Source organism: Sphaerodactylus townsendi, linkage group LG04 (genome assembly GCF_021028975.2).
Source record: "Sphaerodactylus townsendi isolate TG3544 linkage group LG04, MPM_Stown_v2.3, whole genome shotgun sequence".
Lineage (NCBI taxonomy): Eukaryota > Metazoa > Chordata > Lepidosauria > Squamata > Sphaerodactylidae > Sphaerodactylus > Sphaerodactylus townsendi.
Window position 1 is genome coordinate 21769298 of NC_059428.1, and position 17695 is coordinate 21786992.

Here is a 17695-nt window from a genome sequence, read left to right on the forward strand (position 1 = left end):
TTAACAAAAGCATAGGTTAAGTACTCACCAAACAAAATAAAATATCCCTCTGAGCACTAGTGTAACATCCAGATAAGTTCTTATTTTGGAAAACCTTTCTCAAACCCAAACCTGTAAATGATAAAAATAAACATTTAAAAGAACAGACCCCTTTCTTCACAAGTAAAAAAATATAAGGTGTTATAAGTAACTTATTCTCATCAGCTCTCAGAGAATAAACAATGATACTAGAACTCCAAATATCCCCAGAGCTTCACTGAATTGTTTATCCTCAATAACAAATGAAAATCTTATAGTACATATGCATAAATTATCAAGAATACTATTACAGTAAAAGCAGAGAGACTTACAATGTAGGTCTAATAGAAAAGAGCAATCTATTCTGCTGCACCTTTGGTGCTCTCTTGGGCTACAAGCCAAATGCTCTCTTACAAAACTAATATTAAAGGAATTAATATGAGCAAAATATATATTGTAAAAACCCAGTGCAAATAGTATACCCACACCAAGACCACGGTTTAGCTGCACTCACTCACGCTCCACTTTGGTCTTCTATGAAAAGCAACGAAGCTTTCATTTGCTGGAATTTAAAAAGCCAGTCCATGTAATTGATGGCACCTGTGTTAGTTACAAGAATGCCAAAAAAATCCAAGGCTTGATTGAGTCCTCCAGGAGATGTAGTTCCTAATTCAAATGTGTATTTAGTTTCCATCCTTTTCAAAATCCTTTTAATGTCAACAGAGGAATCACAGTGGTCTAAAATAGCAAGGACTGTAAACTTCAGAGAATCTGGTGCATGATTTTCTTTTAGAAAATGTTCATAAGAGACACATCAACATCCTTGTTGTAGATCCTTGACACGTGTTCAAGGACTCTAACACGGATCTTCCTAGAAGTTTGACCAATATATAAAAGATCACATAGGCGCTTGATCATATATACTAGCTTGCAGCGGCATAGTGCCAAGGGGGAGGGGGTGCGCGACACACCATTTTACAAACAGAGCATCCCCCACAGTGATAGTGCCTAGTCACAACAAGTTTAATACATTGTTTAGTATTTTGATCCACTCTATTTAAAAGATTGCCCAAAGACTGAGTCTTCCTAAGTCCCACAAGGGGAGGAAGCTGGCAACCCAGTAAATCACACATGATGGGCCAATTTTTATGGATGATTTTTTAAATCCCCTCACACAATTCAGAAAAGTCAAAAGAAGGGTTAATTTTCTGTAAGTTAGATTTAACCTAGGTGTCAATGATGGTGATCTTTCAACATGGTCGGCTTTCATTCCTGTTTAACAGCAAACCATGGGTACCTTCAGTTCAGTAGGTTAACCTCCATAAGAACATAAGAACTAGCCTGCTGGATCAGACCAGAGTCCATCTAGTCCAGCACTCTGCTACTCGCAGTGGCCCACCAGGTGCCTTTGGGAGCTCACTTGCAGGATGTGAAAGCAATGGCCTTCTGCTGCTGCTGCTGCTCCCAAGCACCTGGTCTGCTAAGGCATTTGCAATCTGAGATCAAGGAGGATCAAGATTGGTAGCCATAGATCAACTTCTTTTCCATAAATCTGTCCAAGCCCTTTTTAAAGTTATCCAGGTTAGTGGCCATCACCATCTCCTGTGGCAGCATATTCCAAACACCAATCACACATTGTGTGAAGAAGTGTTTCCTTTTATTAGTCCTAATTCTTCCCCCCAGCATTTTCCACCCTCCAGCCAGGAGCTGAAAGGAACTCCTCCAAACACAGGGACTACAAAAAGGCTGTTTTAAATAAACAGGTAAAAAAACTAGACCTGTATCTAGGCTTAGCCTGGGCCTACATGCCAGCCATTGGCTGGAAGAGAATCTCCAGAGATCTCTCCCATTGGCTGCCCTGGAAACCAATCCACAGGGCATTCAGAGCAGACTGCCAGGGCAGGAAGAAGACTACAGCCACCCATGCTTCAGTAATGCAGGAGGAGTGGGCTTTAAGCAGCCCCCAAGACCCCGCCAGAAAGCCCATAAGAGATACCTACCCAAATTTCAAGCCTGTTTAAAGGGACTTCAAGTGAGTAGTCACTATGGAAGAGTCTCTTAAAACTTTAAATGGATAGAACATGATAACCTGAATAGCAGTTTGGGTCATGTATTTTTAAAATTTTTGGCTCAGGGTTTTGTGTTTGGCTTGGTATTCGGGACAGAATCAAATCCAAAAAAGCGGAATAGAGCTTTTTTCTGGATTTTTTCAGATTCAGCTTTAATGAATCACCAAGCCTATTCTTGATCATTTATGCACATGTAGTATAAGATTTTTATTTATTATTGTAGATAAACAATCCAGGGAAGCTCTGGGGATATTTGGAATTCTAATGCCATTGTTTATTCTCTGAGACCTGATGAACGGTATTTACTCATAAAATCATTTATCTTTTACTGTGAAGAAAGGGTTCTTTTAAATGTTTTTTTTAATCATTTACAGGGTTTGGGCTTCAGAAAGGAGTACCAAAATAAGAACTTATCTGGATGTTGTATTAGAGGGATATTTTATTTCATGTGGTGAACACTTTATGTATGTGTAACCTCACTTTGTGGGTTCTGTGGGGCAGAACTTGGAATGAGTTTGCAACAACAAATTTTTAAAACAAAATTGGTTTACTTTCTTAACATATAACACCAAACATCAACATTTAACATCACATTTCAAGGTCCTGTTTAGGTTGCATTTTCAAGTCCTTATATTTAGTCTGCTGATACTGCCAAGTCCAATTCTTCTTTGCAAGTGGGTTGGCTTCTGAAGACTCCAAGGGCTTGATGAACAGGATTCAACATGATGAAGGTTTCCAGGAGAACTCTCACCCAATACAAACACAAAAACCCTTAACAAGGTGTTAAGGGCTTATACAAATCAAGGTCCCAGTCTGGTAGCCTTGTCTCCCCCAAACTACATGAGCTCTGCAGCCTCGTGCTGTTCTGAGTCTCCACCCCTTACTGGGTCAACCCATTCTGAGCATGGGGGTTATATATGCTTTTGTTAAGCACATTTATGTGCAATATTTTGGTTCTATATGGATTATTGTTATGCCCAGTTATTGTAAAAGGCACTTTTTTGAACTTGCTTTGATATACAAAAGAAAATATCCAGAGGAAGTATTTACTTTATATGTTTAATTGAAAACTACATAAACTATGTACAGTCTTCTGGATGGTTTGGTTTTGAAGTATTTCCTGTAAAACAGAACAAAGAGATTACTTTACATTACTACTTATTAGAAAATATATAAGGACCGATAGGTTGTAGTAGACCTCTACATGTTTGGTGCAAAGTGGGATTCATTTAACCTTCAAGGTACACCCTCCCCATTACAGATATGGTGGAATAACCTGGAGGTTAATCCTGACCTCAGTTGTATCTGGGTTTTGCTAAATTGTGGAGAGTCAGCGCTGACCGTGCCTCCAATTAAACATGGTGCCATTGGTTTGCCCAGATTAGGACTCAAAACCTACCCTGCTGTGTAGACCATTGGACTAATGAATACAAAATTCCCCCTGTGCACAATTTCCTCACTGCATTTGAAATACCCTCCCCCCCTTCAACTGCACAGTAAATTTTCAGAAAATTAAGAAGAAACCAGCCGACTGCCACAGGAAAACTGAAAATTGCCTTGTAGATTACCTGGAAGATGAAAAAGAGGCTGCATTTCCTGCATAAAGCATCAGTTGCAAATTGCTTGCTGCCTACTAGTTGCAGATGACGATCTGCTTTCAGTTACCAGCAGGCAAATTTTATCTTCTCCTCATCTAAAAGGACTGATTCCATGAAGCTGCACACTCCAGTGTAAAGTGATGAGAATAAAAATGGATTTTTGGGGAAAAAATGTGATAGAGATGCCATCTCTCCCTTTAACAAGTAAGAAAGGGTCTTTGGAGCTCATTGAAATCCCATTATTATGCAAAAGAAATCCATAAACGTTAATATCCTTGGGGTATCCTAACTTCTCTGCTTGTATTACTCTCCCAGTCAAGCCAATGAGCCCATGCAAAAAAGATCTGATGTAATGTGTCAGGTTTGGATTTATGTGCAAAACCTCATTCCTGCTTGTCTTACTTTTGAAAGAAAGAGACTGTTCAGCTAAAAGTGCTGGATAAATCCTGATTATGGCAGTATTTCACTGAGAAGGCATCGCTCCCAGGCCAGCTTCTAAGTGGTTCAAGTTGAAATGTTTTCTGCCAGTTTGGATGGGGGAGGATAAAAAGGGATTGGTAGTTCTGAAATGAGGGTGTGTCCCTATTCTCTTAAATTTGTCTTATATTTTGACAATGCTGTTAGACCTCCAATGGTGATTTTAGAGGGTAAGTGTGATGCACTTGTTATAGTGTTGGCTTAGGCCATGGAAGACCCAGGTTCAAAACCCAACCCATTCAGGAAGCTCACTGTGGAAGCTCACCAATTGGCCATGCTGGTAGGGGCTGATGGGAATTGTAGTTCCTGAACATCTGGAGAGCCGCAGGTTCCCTACCCCTGCCCTAGAAGATCGCCAGGAATTGCTACTGCTCTCCAGTCTGCGGAGATCAGTTTCCCTGGAGAAAACGGCAGCTTCAGAGGGATAATTCTATGGTCTTAAATCCCACTGTTGTCCCTCCCTTTCCCAATCCCTGCCCTCTCCAGACTCCACCCCCAAATCTTCAGTATTTCCCCAACCCAGAATTGACAACTCTCCCAGTCTCAGGCCCTTTCCGCACATGCAGAATAATGCATTTTCAATCCACTTTCATAATTGTTTGCAAGTTGATTTTGCTATTCCACACAGTAAAATCCAGCTGCAAATTGCATTGAAAGTGGATTATTCTGCATGTATGGAAGGGCCTCACTCTTGCAACTTAACACAACTTACAGTGTTATTGTTAGGATGAAATGGGTAGGGTAGAACCACATGCACTGCCTTTAGCTCCTCCGAGGAAAGGCAAGATAAAATGTGATAAACTGACAAGTAGACATTTTTGTACCGCGCAGCCTACCTTGTTATGCAATTTTATGTGCAACTAATATGGTATTTAGGCATAGAATTATGATATTTATATATGAAACTTATGTGTATAATGCTGGTTTAGTAATGCAAAATGAAGTTCAAAAATGCATTCCTTCTACAGGTAAATGTAGAGAGAGGCTCAGGGATGGAGAGGAATGGCACTGCATGGGTGACGTAATATCATTTTCAGTGGATATTGGAAGTGATGCCATGTTGCTTGATAATAATAAAACACACATTAAGACTTAAGCAGAACTCTGTGGCAAATTTCTGCCCAAATCCTAGAACATCCCATTAATATGACATCACTTCTGGATATTCTCCGGAAGTGACATCACACCACCTGTGCCACACCATTTAAACAATAAATTTCCTTCCTTCAGGGGGCCAGGGGGCAATGAACCGAGAGAGCAGCAGATCTCCCAAATTGGGAAGGAGAAAAAGCCATGAAATTGCAAAGCTGGGGGATTTGATGAACATTTTAGAGAAATGAAATCAAAACATTTTGAGATTGAAACAGCCTTGCCTGTTTTGTCTGGAGTGAGAAGCTGTGTTGTAAAGAACAACTTGTAAGAAAACGTAATTATTTGCTGAGCAATCTGCTGGCAAGAATTTTTAAGATTTTGTTTAATATAGGTGTACAGAGGTATATAGACAGGTAACATCAGTAGATAGGTATATAACGTCATCAAATCTCCATGCTCCAGGCCTTGTCTTTTTAAATAAGATCAATAGGACTAGTCACGGACAGCATCATTTCAGATTAGAAGAGGGTGTGGTTGGGGGTGGGGGTTTGCATATTCAGCACCGCCTTGCTATAACAGAAATCACTACATAAAAAAATAGCATGTCACAGAAGAGGCCAAATAAGAACCATTAACAACATTAGAGCAGCCAAGCTGAGCAAGGTCATTGCTATATCTAGCCCTGCATTGTATTTCACAGTGGCTAGCCAGATTCCCCCAGAAGCCTGCAGGCAAGACACAGATGGCAGAAGAATGCCAGCATGGTGGTTTAGAGCAGGTGAACTCTAATCTGGAGAACCCAATCTGATTCTCCATTCCTCCCTATGGCCCCTTCTGCACACGCAAAATAATGCGTTTTCAAACCACTTTCACAACTGTTTGCAAGTGGATTTTGCTATTCCGCACAGCTTCAAAGAGCACTGAAAGCAGTTTGAAAGTGCATTATTCTGCATGTGCGGAATGAGCCTATGAGTGGCAGACTCTAATCTGGAGAATCAGGTTTGTTTCCCTACTGCTCCTCAGCAATTTACAGCTCAATCCAGAGGGTGGGTGAATCTGCCTGTGAAAATGGCATGGGGCTGCACCTGCAGATCTGCCCTCCCTGTGACACTTACCCTATAGAGGGGCAAATCCACCAGAGGTTGGCTACTGTGGCCCTCCACAGCAGGCAGACACAGCGCAAAGCACCGCATCAACACTCCTGAGCCCTAGCCACCTTCACCAGTGTAGCAAGGGCATTCCAGAGGCATGGCCAGGGGTGGAGCTTACATAAGTCAGCTTCCACCAGCCTTTGCCTGCCAGAATGCTGGGGCCAGGGGCTTGGGCTTTTGGGTGGCATAACCACATAGAGCCCTATAGAGGACTTTTTGGTAGCAGGGGAAGCTTTTTTGTTTTTTTTGCTTCCCCATGTTGCCGCTGGAGTTGGCAGGGTTAGGCCATCGAGCCTCTGCTTAAAAACCTCCAAATAAGCCCAACACCTCTGAGGAAATGTGGTCCTGAGGATCCAATCTGTCAGGAAGTTCTTCCTTATGGGTAGCTAAAAACTCTTTTGATTTAATTTCATTCCACTGGTTCTGGTACAACCTTCAGGGCAACAGAAAACAACTCCACTCCATCTTCTATATGACATTCATTCCCGATCACTTATGAACAAATTCAATCTTACTGCATCCTTAGGGTCTCTTCCAAGCCCTCAGCTTTTTCTTGTGTGAGGTATTAACCCTGACCAAAGGACACTCTTCCTTTCCCCTCATCTAAGTTGGACTATCAAATGCATTGTTCCCTCTAAGTAGATACAGGGAGTTTTTCCCTCCCACTCCCATAACTTTGGAGCCTGCAATGCAGTTAATGGTATAGTACAGTCACAAGGAAACATCTATTTACTCAATGAGTAATTAAATTGTGGAGTTTACTGCCAGTGGACTTAGTGATGGCCACAAACATAGATGACTTTAAAAGAGTGTTAGCCAGATTCATGGCAGAGAGGTCCATGATGGCTACTAGCCATGATGACTAAAGGGAATCTCCATATTTAGAGGCAGTAAACCTCTGAATACCAGTGCCAGGAGGAGACATCAAGAAGGCTTTTGCCTCTGTGCCCTGCTTGTGTGACCCTCTGGCTGCTGTGTGAAACAGGATGCTGAATTAGATGGATCATTGGTCTGTTCCAGCAGAGTTCTTCTTTTGCTCTGTGGCCCCTTCGGCACACACAAAATAATGCATTTTCAAACCACTTTCACAACTGTTTGCAAGTGGATTTTGCTATTCCGCACAGCTTCAAAGAGCACTGAAAGCAGTTTGAAAGTGCATTATTCTGCATGTGCGGAATGAGCCTGTGTTTCCTGGGCAAAGTGACATTAGAAACTATCAATCAAGTAGCTTCATGTATCAGAACCTTCACTGCCAGAAAGCGCAATACAAATGAGGTTGCTGATGATAAACTAAGAAGACCAACTGGATGTATTTTAGTGCATTTTGGCAACATTTCAGTCACATACCAAGAACATCAGACATTCATTACCTCTTCTTGGTCTACCATTGGTCCAAACTGCATCAAGAACAGCCAAAGTGTATGCCTTATGTCTGCCTAGTAATCTATTCTTGCATGATCGCCCTGTTATTGCCTCATGTATTCTGCTGGTTTGATTACCTGCCATAAATCCTTGCTCAGAAGTGTGGGGAAGTTCAGAGGAAAATGCAAAACAACCATTGGAACAGCAGCTGCAGGGGCAGGGCATGGATGGCAGGAATTTTGGAAGGGTGGGACAGTGCCAAGGAAGAAAGGAACCAAAGAAGTGTCACGATCATAGTTTTAACTTCCTTCCTGAAATGAATAGTTGAATAGTTTTAACTCCCTTCCTGAAATGAGAAAATAAACATTTGCATCCTTTTTACCACCTCGCCTTCTGATATCTCATTGAATGCTCTGATTCTTGTGCTGCCAACTTGAAAATTTCCCAAGAGCTTTTTTACTACAGCTTTTTTGGGGGGGTGGGGGGGCTGGATTTTATTTATTTATTTATTTTTAAAAAATGCACTCATTACAAATGGAGCGGTCGCATTTTGCGAACAGTTGAAATGTAGGGCAAACGGATTGTGAAAAACACTCCTTCCTTTCCTCAGTATATGTGTGTAAGCAAGTTAATGCACATGGTAACATCAAAGATTTCTAAAGCAGGTATTCCACAATACCAACAGCTCTTTAATTTGACATTATAATTTTTTTGCCTTTGATCCATTAATGGAAGAAGGAGTTGTTTGCTAGAGTGAAACAAGGTCATCCAGTTCTCTTCCATGAATTTTGGCAGTGAAATACTCTCTGGGATTGTGGTTTTCTCTCTAAACGCTCGGGTAATGTTTGCTGCTTGGTACATCTTTGAAGTTTTGCAAAATGCATTTAGTAGTTCTGGCATCTATGAGACAGTGTGATGTATTGGTTATAGTGTCAGGCAGCTTAATATACCAGATGGTGTTATTGTGAGGAAGGAGGAGAGAATCATGCATACTTGGCCAGTGTGTGAAACGATATTGGACAAGGCTAGGACAGCATGGCGTAGTGGTTAGGAGCGATGAACTCTAATCTGGAGAACCAGGTTTGTTTCCCTACTTCTCCACATGAAGCCTGCTGGGTGACCTTGGACTAGTCATAGTTCTCACAGAACTCTCTCAGCCCTACCTCCTCATGTGGAAAGAGGAAGGGAAAGGAGTTTTTAAGCCACCTTGAGTCTCCTTGCAGGAGAGAAAGGTGGGGTATACATCCAAACTTCTCCTTCTGTTCTTCTTCTTCCCTCGGACTGATCCAACAGGATAATTCTTATATTCTTATGCCACTCTGAGCTGTTTGGAGGAAGAGTCAGGGGAAAAAATGCAATGGGAACAAAAGAAGTACTGCTTATGTGGCAACCAGCATTTTACAATACATTATAGGTACTGTACAGTAGCATTAAATATTTGCCAGTACCTGGCTTGCAATAGATTTTAACATGCTATGTTAAGATTGACAACCTACAGGTGGGGCCTGGAGGTCTGCTATTACAACTGATCTCTAGATGATAGAGATTTGTTTCCCTTGAGAATACTGCTGCTTTAGAGGGTGGACACTATGGCATTATGCCCTGCGGAGATGCTTGCCCTCCCCAAACCCTATCCTCCCAAGGCCTGCCCCCCAAATCCTAACCCAGAGCTGCCAACTCTATGCTATGAGAATAACTGAAAATGGACAAATACTAAATATTGATGTCAACCCTTAATTCCAAAGTCCAAATGTCAAATTTTAATTTCACCATGAAAAGCTAGTTTCCAAAGTTTTAAAAGGTTCAGATGTTCCTGACTGTTATCTTGGTTTAATTCTGTGGGAAATGAAAGAAAAAGCAGGCATAGCTTTTCCTTGAAGCTCAGGCCCCTTCCGCACACGCAAAATAATGCATTTTCAAACCACTTTCACAACTGTTTGCAAGTGGATTTTGCCATTCCGCACAGCTTCAAAGAGCACTGAAAGCAGTTTGAAAGTGCATTATTTTGCATGAGCGGAATGAGCCTGAGAGTTGTAACTATTCCCAAGTCCCAGAGTCCAGTCTGAAGGCAAATGATGCCACCAGCCACCTTGAAACTAATCGCTTCTAGGTCCGGATAGTGACTGGGTACTATCCTCCTGGTGTGCGTCTGCAGAATGCATTGCATTGGGGCGGGGGATAGGGGAACTGGGATACTGATCATAAATCAGTATCAAGATATCAGACAAACCTTTGTTTGTAAGGCACCTTTTGTGAAAGTCAGTAGAATACATTTTAATCCCCAAGGATGTCAACAGTATCTTTGCTTCCAGGCCCGTGTTCCATCACACACTGATTTGGGGGGCAAATTTGAATCTAATCCAGAATCTGGATGAACCTGACAGCTGTAAAGGAGGCATCTGGGAAATTAATCTTGTTGATCTGAACTGTTTACTTTCACAGACTGGGACTTCATCTGTCACTAAGAAACGTAAATCAGACGATACCAAAATAATGAATAATATTCAGTAATAACAAAACAGGTTTGTGTTTTTTTTAAAAAAAAAAACCATGTTCCTCTGTGTGTCAATTCAAAAGCAAAATCCATTGAGTTCTGTGGGACTTGTTCTTTAGCTCTCCTCTCAGTCACTTTCCATTTTTCATAATAAATGAAGTCTTTCTGTCCTGTGCTTATCTAAAAGAAGGCTTTAATTCAAAATTCCTGTGGCATAATACATGCTTAGCTGCAACACAAGAACATTGCTGAACAGGGGAGAAATACTTATTGGCCCTAAGGAAAGTTAAATATTCATGGGAAATACTCATTTCCCCAAGGTTCGGCCTTCAAAACAGTCACAAAAGAGATAACTCACCAACCCAGTGAGCACGCAGGAACGTAGATTATCACAGAAGTGAAAAACGGAGGCCACTGGCATTAATATTTAATTGGGAAGTGTTCCCCTCCAAGGCCCAGATGAGCTGCAGACACAGTATGTGTAAAGTCCCTTGATGACACAATCAATGTGCTCTGTTTCAGGATTGAAAGCTTTATTTAGTCAGAATGCTTGCTCTTAGCTTCCTGGAGGGTAGGGTTGCCTATAGAGCCAGCGTGGTTAAGAGCAAGTAGACTCTAATCTGGAGAACTGGGTTTGATTTCCTACTCTTTCACATGAGCGGTGGAGTCTTATCTGGTGAACCAGATGTGTTTCCGTACACCTACATTCCTGCTGGGTGACCTTGGGCTACTCACAGTACTTTGGAACTCTCCCAGCCCTACCTGCCTCATAAGGCGTCTGTTGTGGGGAGAAGAAGGCAAAGGAGTTTCTAGTCTCCTTACAGGGAGTATAAGTGGGGTATAAGTTTAAGCTCCTCTTCTTCTTCTCTGTTCCGTGTTAAGAAATTCCTGGAGACTCTGGGGTGGAGTCTGGGAAGGACAAGGTCTAATTTCATGGAGTTAACATTGCCAGACTGAGCATGGCAAACTGAAGAAGGGGGGGGGGGATATGCACAATAATGTCATTTCTGGGGAATACTTGAAAATGATGGTAATAAGTCTAGGAATCACTGGAAAGTCTGGTTTCTGGAGGTTCCTAGAGCTACCACTGTCACTTCTGGGTATTCATTGGAAGTGACTTCATTCTGTAGCGAATGCCAGGGAGGTTTTAATTTTTAATTTAATACCTAATTCCCCACTTGCTACAAATGAGAAGTCAGGCATGGGGGATGCCCCTTGACTGGGTTTGGTATTGGGTTTGCCAGTTTTGGGTTGGCAAATACCTGGAGGTGAAGAAGAGCTGATTTTTGTACCCTTCTTCTTTCCACCTTTAGGGAGTCAGTGGCTTACCAACTCCTTCCCTTGCTCCTCACAGCCGACACCTTGTGAGGTAGATGGGGCTGAGATAGTTCTGAGAGAATGGTGACTGGCCCAAGGTCACCCAGCAGGCTTAATGTGGAGGAGTGATGAAACAAACCTGGTTCACCAGATTGCAGTCCCCTGCTCAGGTGGAGGAGTGGGGAATCAAACCTGGTTCTCCAGAATAGAGTCTGTTGCTTTTAACCACTACACTGTGCTGGGAGTGAAGCCTGGGGAGGGGAGGACTTCATTAAGAAGTAATCATCTCCCAAAGCAACCATTTTCTCCAGGTGAACTGGTGTCTGTCATCTGAAGATCAGTTGTAATAGCAGGAGATCCCCAGCTACCATCTGCCATCCCTACATGAAGTCCATCCTTCAAAGCAACCATTTCCCCCAAAGAATATCAGTTATAATTCTGTCTGATGGGTGCAAGTTTCCTGGTCAGTTGAATTCCTGAGGATGGGGACTGGGCCATGTTGCAGGAGAACGGCCATAGTGTCTCCTGTGAAGTGTTTAGAGCAGAGGTCTTCAAACTATGGCCCTCCAGATGTTCAGGAACTACAATTCCCATCAGCCTCTGCCAGCATGGTCAAGTAGCAGGGCTGATGGGAATTGTAGTTCCTGAACATCTGGAGGGCCATAGTTTGAAGACCCCTGGTTTAGAGGAACATGCATTATGGGCATCTTGGGGCCCATGAGGGACTGTCATCTGGGGTGTCAATATTAGTGGAACTAGGGTGAATCACGAGAGTTGGAAGCAGAGTGAAATAATTCTCAGTTGTATGTTGGTTATGGTTGACAACTGTAGCTTGGGAAATTACTGGAGGTTTGTGCCTGGACAGGATGGAAAGATGTGATGCCACAGTGCCCTCCATGAAACACTGCCATTTTCTCCAGGGGGATTGGTCTTTGTAGTTTGGAGATCAGCTGTAACTCTGGGAGAACATCACACCACACGTGCACATTGACAATCTTAACTTGTGGGTTAAGGATCTGCATCAGGCGCACCTTGTCCAAAGGGCCTCCATATTGTTAGACCCAGCCCTATCTGCATAAGCGTTCTTATGTGTAAGAAGTTATTTGCAGTTGCTGACAGATTTGGGGGAAAGTCCTTATCAAAGAGTTGTGTTTTGTTTCACCAGGCGGTGTTTTAATGAAGAAACCTCCAAGCTGCTAACAGTGATACAGGCAGAGGCTGAAGACCTCAGAGGCAAACCATGCAGTCGTCATGGAAACTCACGCTGCTCCTGTCACTCACTAGCTGTCTTACAGGTAAGAACAAAACTCCTAACCTTTCATTTTAGGGAGGTGCAGGGAGGAGAAAGTGCAGAATGAAATAAAAAGCATTAAAAAACATGCACATTCGAATGATGTAAGGGTGCCAATACAGAACACCACAGTTCAGCAATTCCTAACCTCCAGATGGGCCTGGAGATCTCCCAGAATTACAACTAATCTCTAGATTAGTTAAATGGATCAGTTTCCCTGAAGAAAATGGCTGCTTTGGAGGATGGACTCTATGGCATTATACCCGACTGAGGCACGTCTCCTCCCTAAACTCTGTCCTCCTTAGGCTCCCCCACTGAATCTCCAGGAATTTCCCAACCTGAAGTTGGTGAGAAGAGTTCAATTCAGCTGTGTTGGTCCTGAAGTTGGCTAAGTGTTGGCTAGCAAGTGCACAAACCACAAAGTGTCTGTGTCAAATCTTTCCCTCAAGTGTAAACAGAAACCAGGCCCTGCCAAAAGGGCTCCCAGTTCTGGATTGGGAAATACTTAGAGATTTAGGGGGTAGAACTTGAGTGGGGCAGGGTTTGTGGAGGGGAGGGACCTCAGAGCATACGTCACCGTAGAATCTACCCTCCAAGGCATCCATTTTCTCCAGGGGAACTGATCTCTGTTGTCTGGAGATTAGTCATAATAGCGGGAGATCTCCAGGTCCTGCCTTTAGGTTGGCAACCCTACATGCCAGCCCCAAGCAAACCCAAAAACTGTTTCAACCACATGGGCCAGAAGATGCATATTGGCTGCATATGTTGTTTGAAATTGGACAGAGCAGAGACTTGAGACACACTTGGTCAAACGTTGCATCAGAGTCTGGACAAAAAGGACACTCCAGTCTTGCTTTATGTAGATGAGAATTGCTGTGGTGGTTCTGAACAGTCCCTGCACCCTGGACCAAAGAAATTAAGATGTACGGCTCCTCTACTGCTTTGAAGCTGAGCAGGTGAGCTCAGTGCCATGGTAAAATTTGCACCTTTGGTGAAGTTAGAGGTCTTGTCGAGCTGGGTAGCATCTCTGAGTTTCCCTGAATTCCTTTTATGGTTTATATATACAGCCATTCTGCCTGTAAGTTACTCAACTGGGGTGAAGGCATTGTTGAATCCTGTCTTCATTGTTTTTGTACATCTGAATGAATGGTGGCTGCAGAACTGAAGTTTTGATTTAGGTCAAATTGTTCTGATAATTTCTTATTTGTTGTTTCTGACTATTCTGAGGATTCACAGTCATTCATTTTTTTTGAGTTTCTTAAAAAGTTATAGTGATTTTATCTTGGTTTTAGAAACATGGGTGTACTGGGCAGGATGGCTGCTTTGCATTATTTTATCAAATCTTGACTTTGTTTATATTTAGTTGTGTTGAAGACTTTTGTGTCCTATGTTCTCTATTTGTTATTATTTCAACATACTTTGAGATTTTGAAATATGGTAGGGTAAATCTGATTGGATGATTCGGAGCACACTCAACAGAATTTTTGTTTGATTGAAATGGAACAACCTGCTGACGAAAGCACTGCCTTGTTCTGATATTGAGGGATGTTGGTTGAGAAACATAAGTTCAAACTGCACTTGGATGCTGGGAACAGCTTCTGAAATTCTTTGCACATCCTCCAATAATAATTGGAGTGACAACCTGAAAAGAGTCTAATTTATGTAAATAGGGTTAAAAGAGTAATTTAGTCCATTTGCACTCTAGGGGGAGCTGTGGTGCGTTCTCTAGTATTCACAGTTTATCGAATGTTTTTCTTGCCGTTCAGCCACGCTCTTGTTTTTCTCTGTATGCTCTAGTCTATGTTAATGTGCCATAGTGCTTGTACTTTAGAGGGCTCACTGTTCTATTAATGGCCTGCAGTCAGTGAAAGCAAGCTTCGACGTGCGGGACTGGACTGGATTATTGCTCAAATTCTTTCAATAGGGCCCACACATACTTCCGGTTGATATAACACAGGCAATTAGCAAGTAGGACAGGTTGGTACTTTTGTCATATCATATCCCACAATATTTCTCAGTAGCAAAGCAGTGTTCCAAAAGCAAATTGCATGCTACATTGTGTTTTTGACTGGTGTTCAAATTACACTACATTACATGCTAGTAGGTTGCCAGCTCTGGATAGGAAGCTCATTGGGGATGTGATGCCATACAGAACATCCTCTGAAGCTGCCATTTCCTCCATGGGAACTCAGTAATCTAAAGAGCTCCTCAGACCACCCCGTCTTGAAGTTGGTAACCCTAAGCATAATCCAAAGAGATCCTTCCAAGCTTCATACTTTTTCTTCGCCCTTTCTTATGTGACAGTTGTGTGTGTGTGTGTGTGTGTGTGTGTGTGTGTGTGTGTGTGTCTGCACACTGTTTTTAAAGTTGGTTTTAATATTTTAATTGGGTGGAAAGGTGAGATAAAAATGGCTTAAATGTAAATGATAAAATATTTTTGCCCAAGATCTGGATGCTAGAAATGGTTGTTCTGTAGCATATAGTAGTGTGGACCCAGACTGTCCATGAGTTGCCAACCTCCAGGTGGGGCTGGAGATTTCCTGGAATTACAACTGAGGTCCCCCTGCACTCCTTTGAAGGGCAGACACTGTGGTATGTTACTTGCTGAAATCCATCCACTCCTCAACCCCACCCTCCCCAGCCTCAAGCCCCAAAACTCCAGCAGTTTCCCAATCTGGAAACTGGCAGTCCTAATCACACAATTTTTATATATATACTGGGTTTTATATATATACTTTTTTATATATACTGGGACATTTTGTATATGTTACTATGTAAAGTGTCTCTCATACATATATATGTATATATATGAGAGACACTTTACATAGTAACATATGCAAAATGTCCCAGTCAAGAGGAGGTTGTTAAGGGTTAGCATGGTAAGCTGCAGTACTGCAGTTTAAACTCTGCTCACAACTTCAGGTTTGATCCCAACAGAAGTTGGATTCAGGTAGTTGGCTCAAGGTTGACTCAGCCTTCCATTCTTCCAAGGTTAGTAAAATGAGAAGCCAGCTTGCTGAAGGTCAAGGGGAGATGACTGGAGAAGGCAATGGCAAACCACCCCATAAATATAGTTTGCCTGGTAAAAATTGTGATGTAACATCACCCCATGGTTCAGTAATGACATGCTTGCACCTTTACCTTTTAAGAGACACTTACAATATTTATTCATTAAAATATTTATACTTCCTGTTTCTGCTTGGCTCCAGGCCAATACAGACTTATTCACGGGAAGGGAGAATGGAGAATGGAGGTGTAAATGAGGCTTCTCAGTAGGGTCAGGGAGCGGGATTTGCAATTGTAGAGACCCGCTGTTAGATCTTGTTAAGGGAATTGCTTCCCTATAGGCCCAGGTTGCATGCAGACTCAGCCCCCGTGCAGTCTACGATATGTAGTCAGCAGTCCAGTTTTCTGGGAGTAAGCTCCACTGAACGGACTGGAACCTGGTTCAGCTTGCTTCCATATGCACCAAAAATGTTAGAAGATGTTGGTTCTGGGAAAAAGCAGATGCAGAAATCTTAAGTTCTTTATTTTTCACCTAAAAGCAGTTCTATATACTGTCATCAAATGTTCCAGACCATCTGTTCCTCAAACTAGGGTCTTCTGTCCTTTTGAAATGCAAACCACAAGAAAAGGGAAAGATTGGCTATATCTATAGAGAAATAGAAATATAGGTATGTATACTTCTATGTATATAGCACTTCCCTTGAAATTAAATGCTACGTACAGAATTAGTTTGGAGAATCTCAAAACACTGAACACAGTCAGTCACTTAATGCTGCTTAAAATTTAAAATCTCAGCATGCCTTTTTTGTTTTCAGTTGCTATTGATTTCTGCCAGGTATTCACTGAGGTCGGTGCTATCCTCTTTAATTTGTTGACTAGAGCCCTAGATTTATTGCAGCTTTGCTAAAGAAGATTATTGTATGAAAGCAATGCTTGATTCACTGTTATTGTGTGTTGTATTTACCCCTATAGATAACGTTTGTGTGTCTTGAATCTGCATGCATTCATAACCACACCGCCTGCTGCTTCTAGAATGTATCATTCAACAAATGTTGACTATCAAATGTCCATCATTAGAACAGCAGAACATGTGTGGAGGACGGGATTCATAGAGTTGCGCTCAGGGACATATTGCCTATTCTAACATTATGGGATTGATATTGGCAAAAGTGGACGATTTAGTTATAAGGCTGGTGGTCAAATTGCATCCTCTGCAAAACTGCAATATGATGTGTAGGCAAGATTAGAAGGCACTTGTTCATTAGAAAAGCAAAAGGATGCTCTTGCAGCATATGCTAAGTCTTATTTGGAGATCCCAGTATCTGGAGTCTAGATCAGTGGTGTTGGCACTTGGCCAGTATGTACCAACTTCCAGTCTGTTGCATTATAGCATTTACTTGAAATATGGTTGCCAACCTCCAAGTGGTAGCTGAAGATTTTTGGGGTTTACAACTGATCTTTCAGACAGTTCATCTCCTTACCAAAGCCCATCATCCTCAAGCTCCATCCCCAACATCTCCAGGTATTTCCCAACCCACACTTTTGAAGAAGTGTGCATGCAAACAAACGTGTGTACCAAGAATAAAACTTCATTGATCTGCCACTGGACTTAAATTTTATTTCTTTGTTTTGTTTGCAATGTTGTAATGAGTTATGAGCAACCCCCTTCAATTAAAAAGAAGTTGGTTGCAGATCTTTTGAGTGTGTTGGTTCCTGAGTGCTTTCCTTCCACTGGCGTAATGCCCATTGGGCAAGGTGGGCAGCTGCCCAGGGCATCACCTTGTGGGGGGCATCAAAATGCTGGGCTCGTTTTTGGGTAT

At 42.2% G+C, this 17695-nt stretch overlaps 1 protein-coding gene across 1 annotated transcript in view; it reads left to right on the forward strand.

The window, feature by feature from the left end:
• The window catches only part of CNTN5 (contactin 5), a 934675-nt gene that overhangs the window by 431094 nt on the left and 485886 nt on the right, over positions 1-17695 (forward strand). The window contains exon 3 of the mRNA XM_048492765.1: positions 12744-12873. Within this exon, the coding sequence (XP_048348722.1) occupies positions 12819-12873 (55 nt within the window). The 5' untranslated portion in view covers positions 12744-12818. The remainder of the gene's footprint in view (positions 1-12743; positions 12874-17695) is intronic.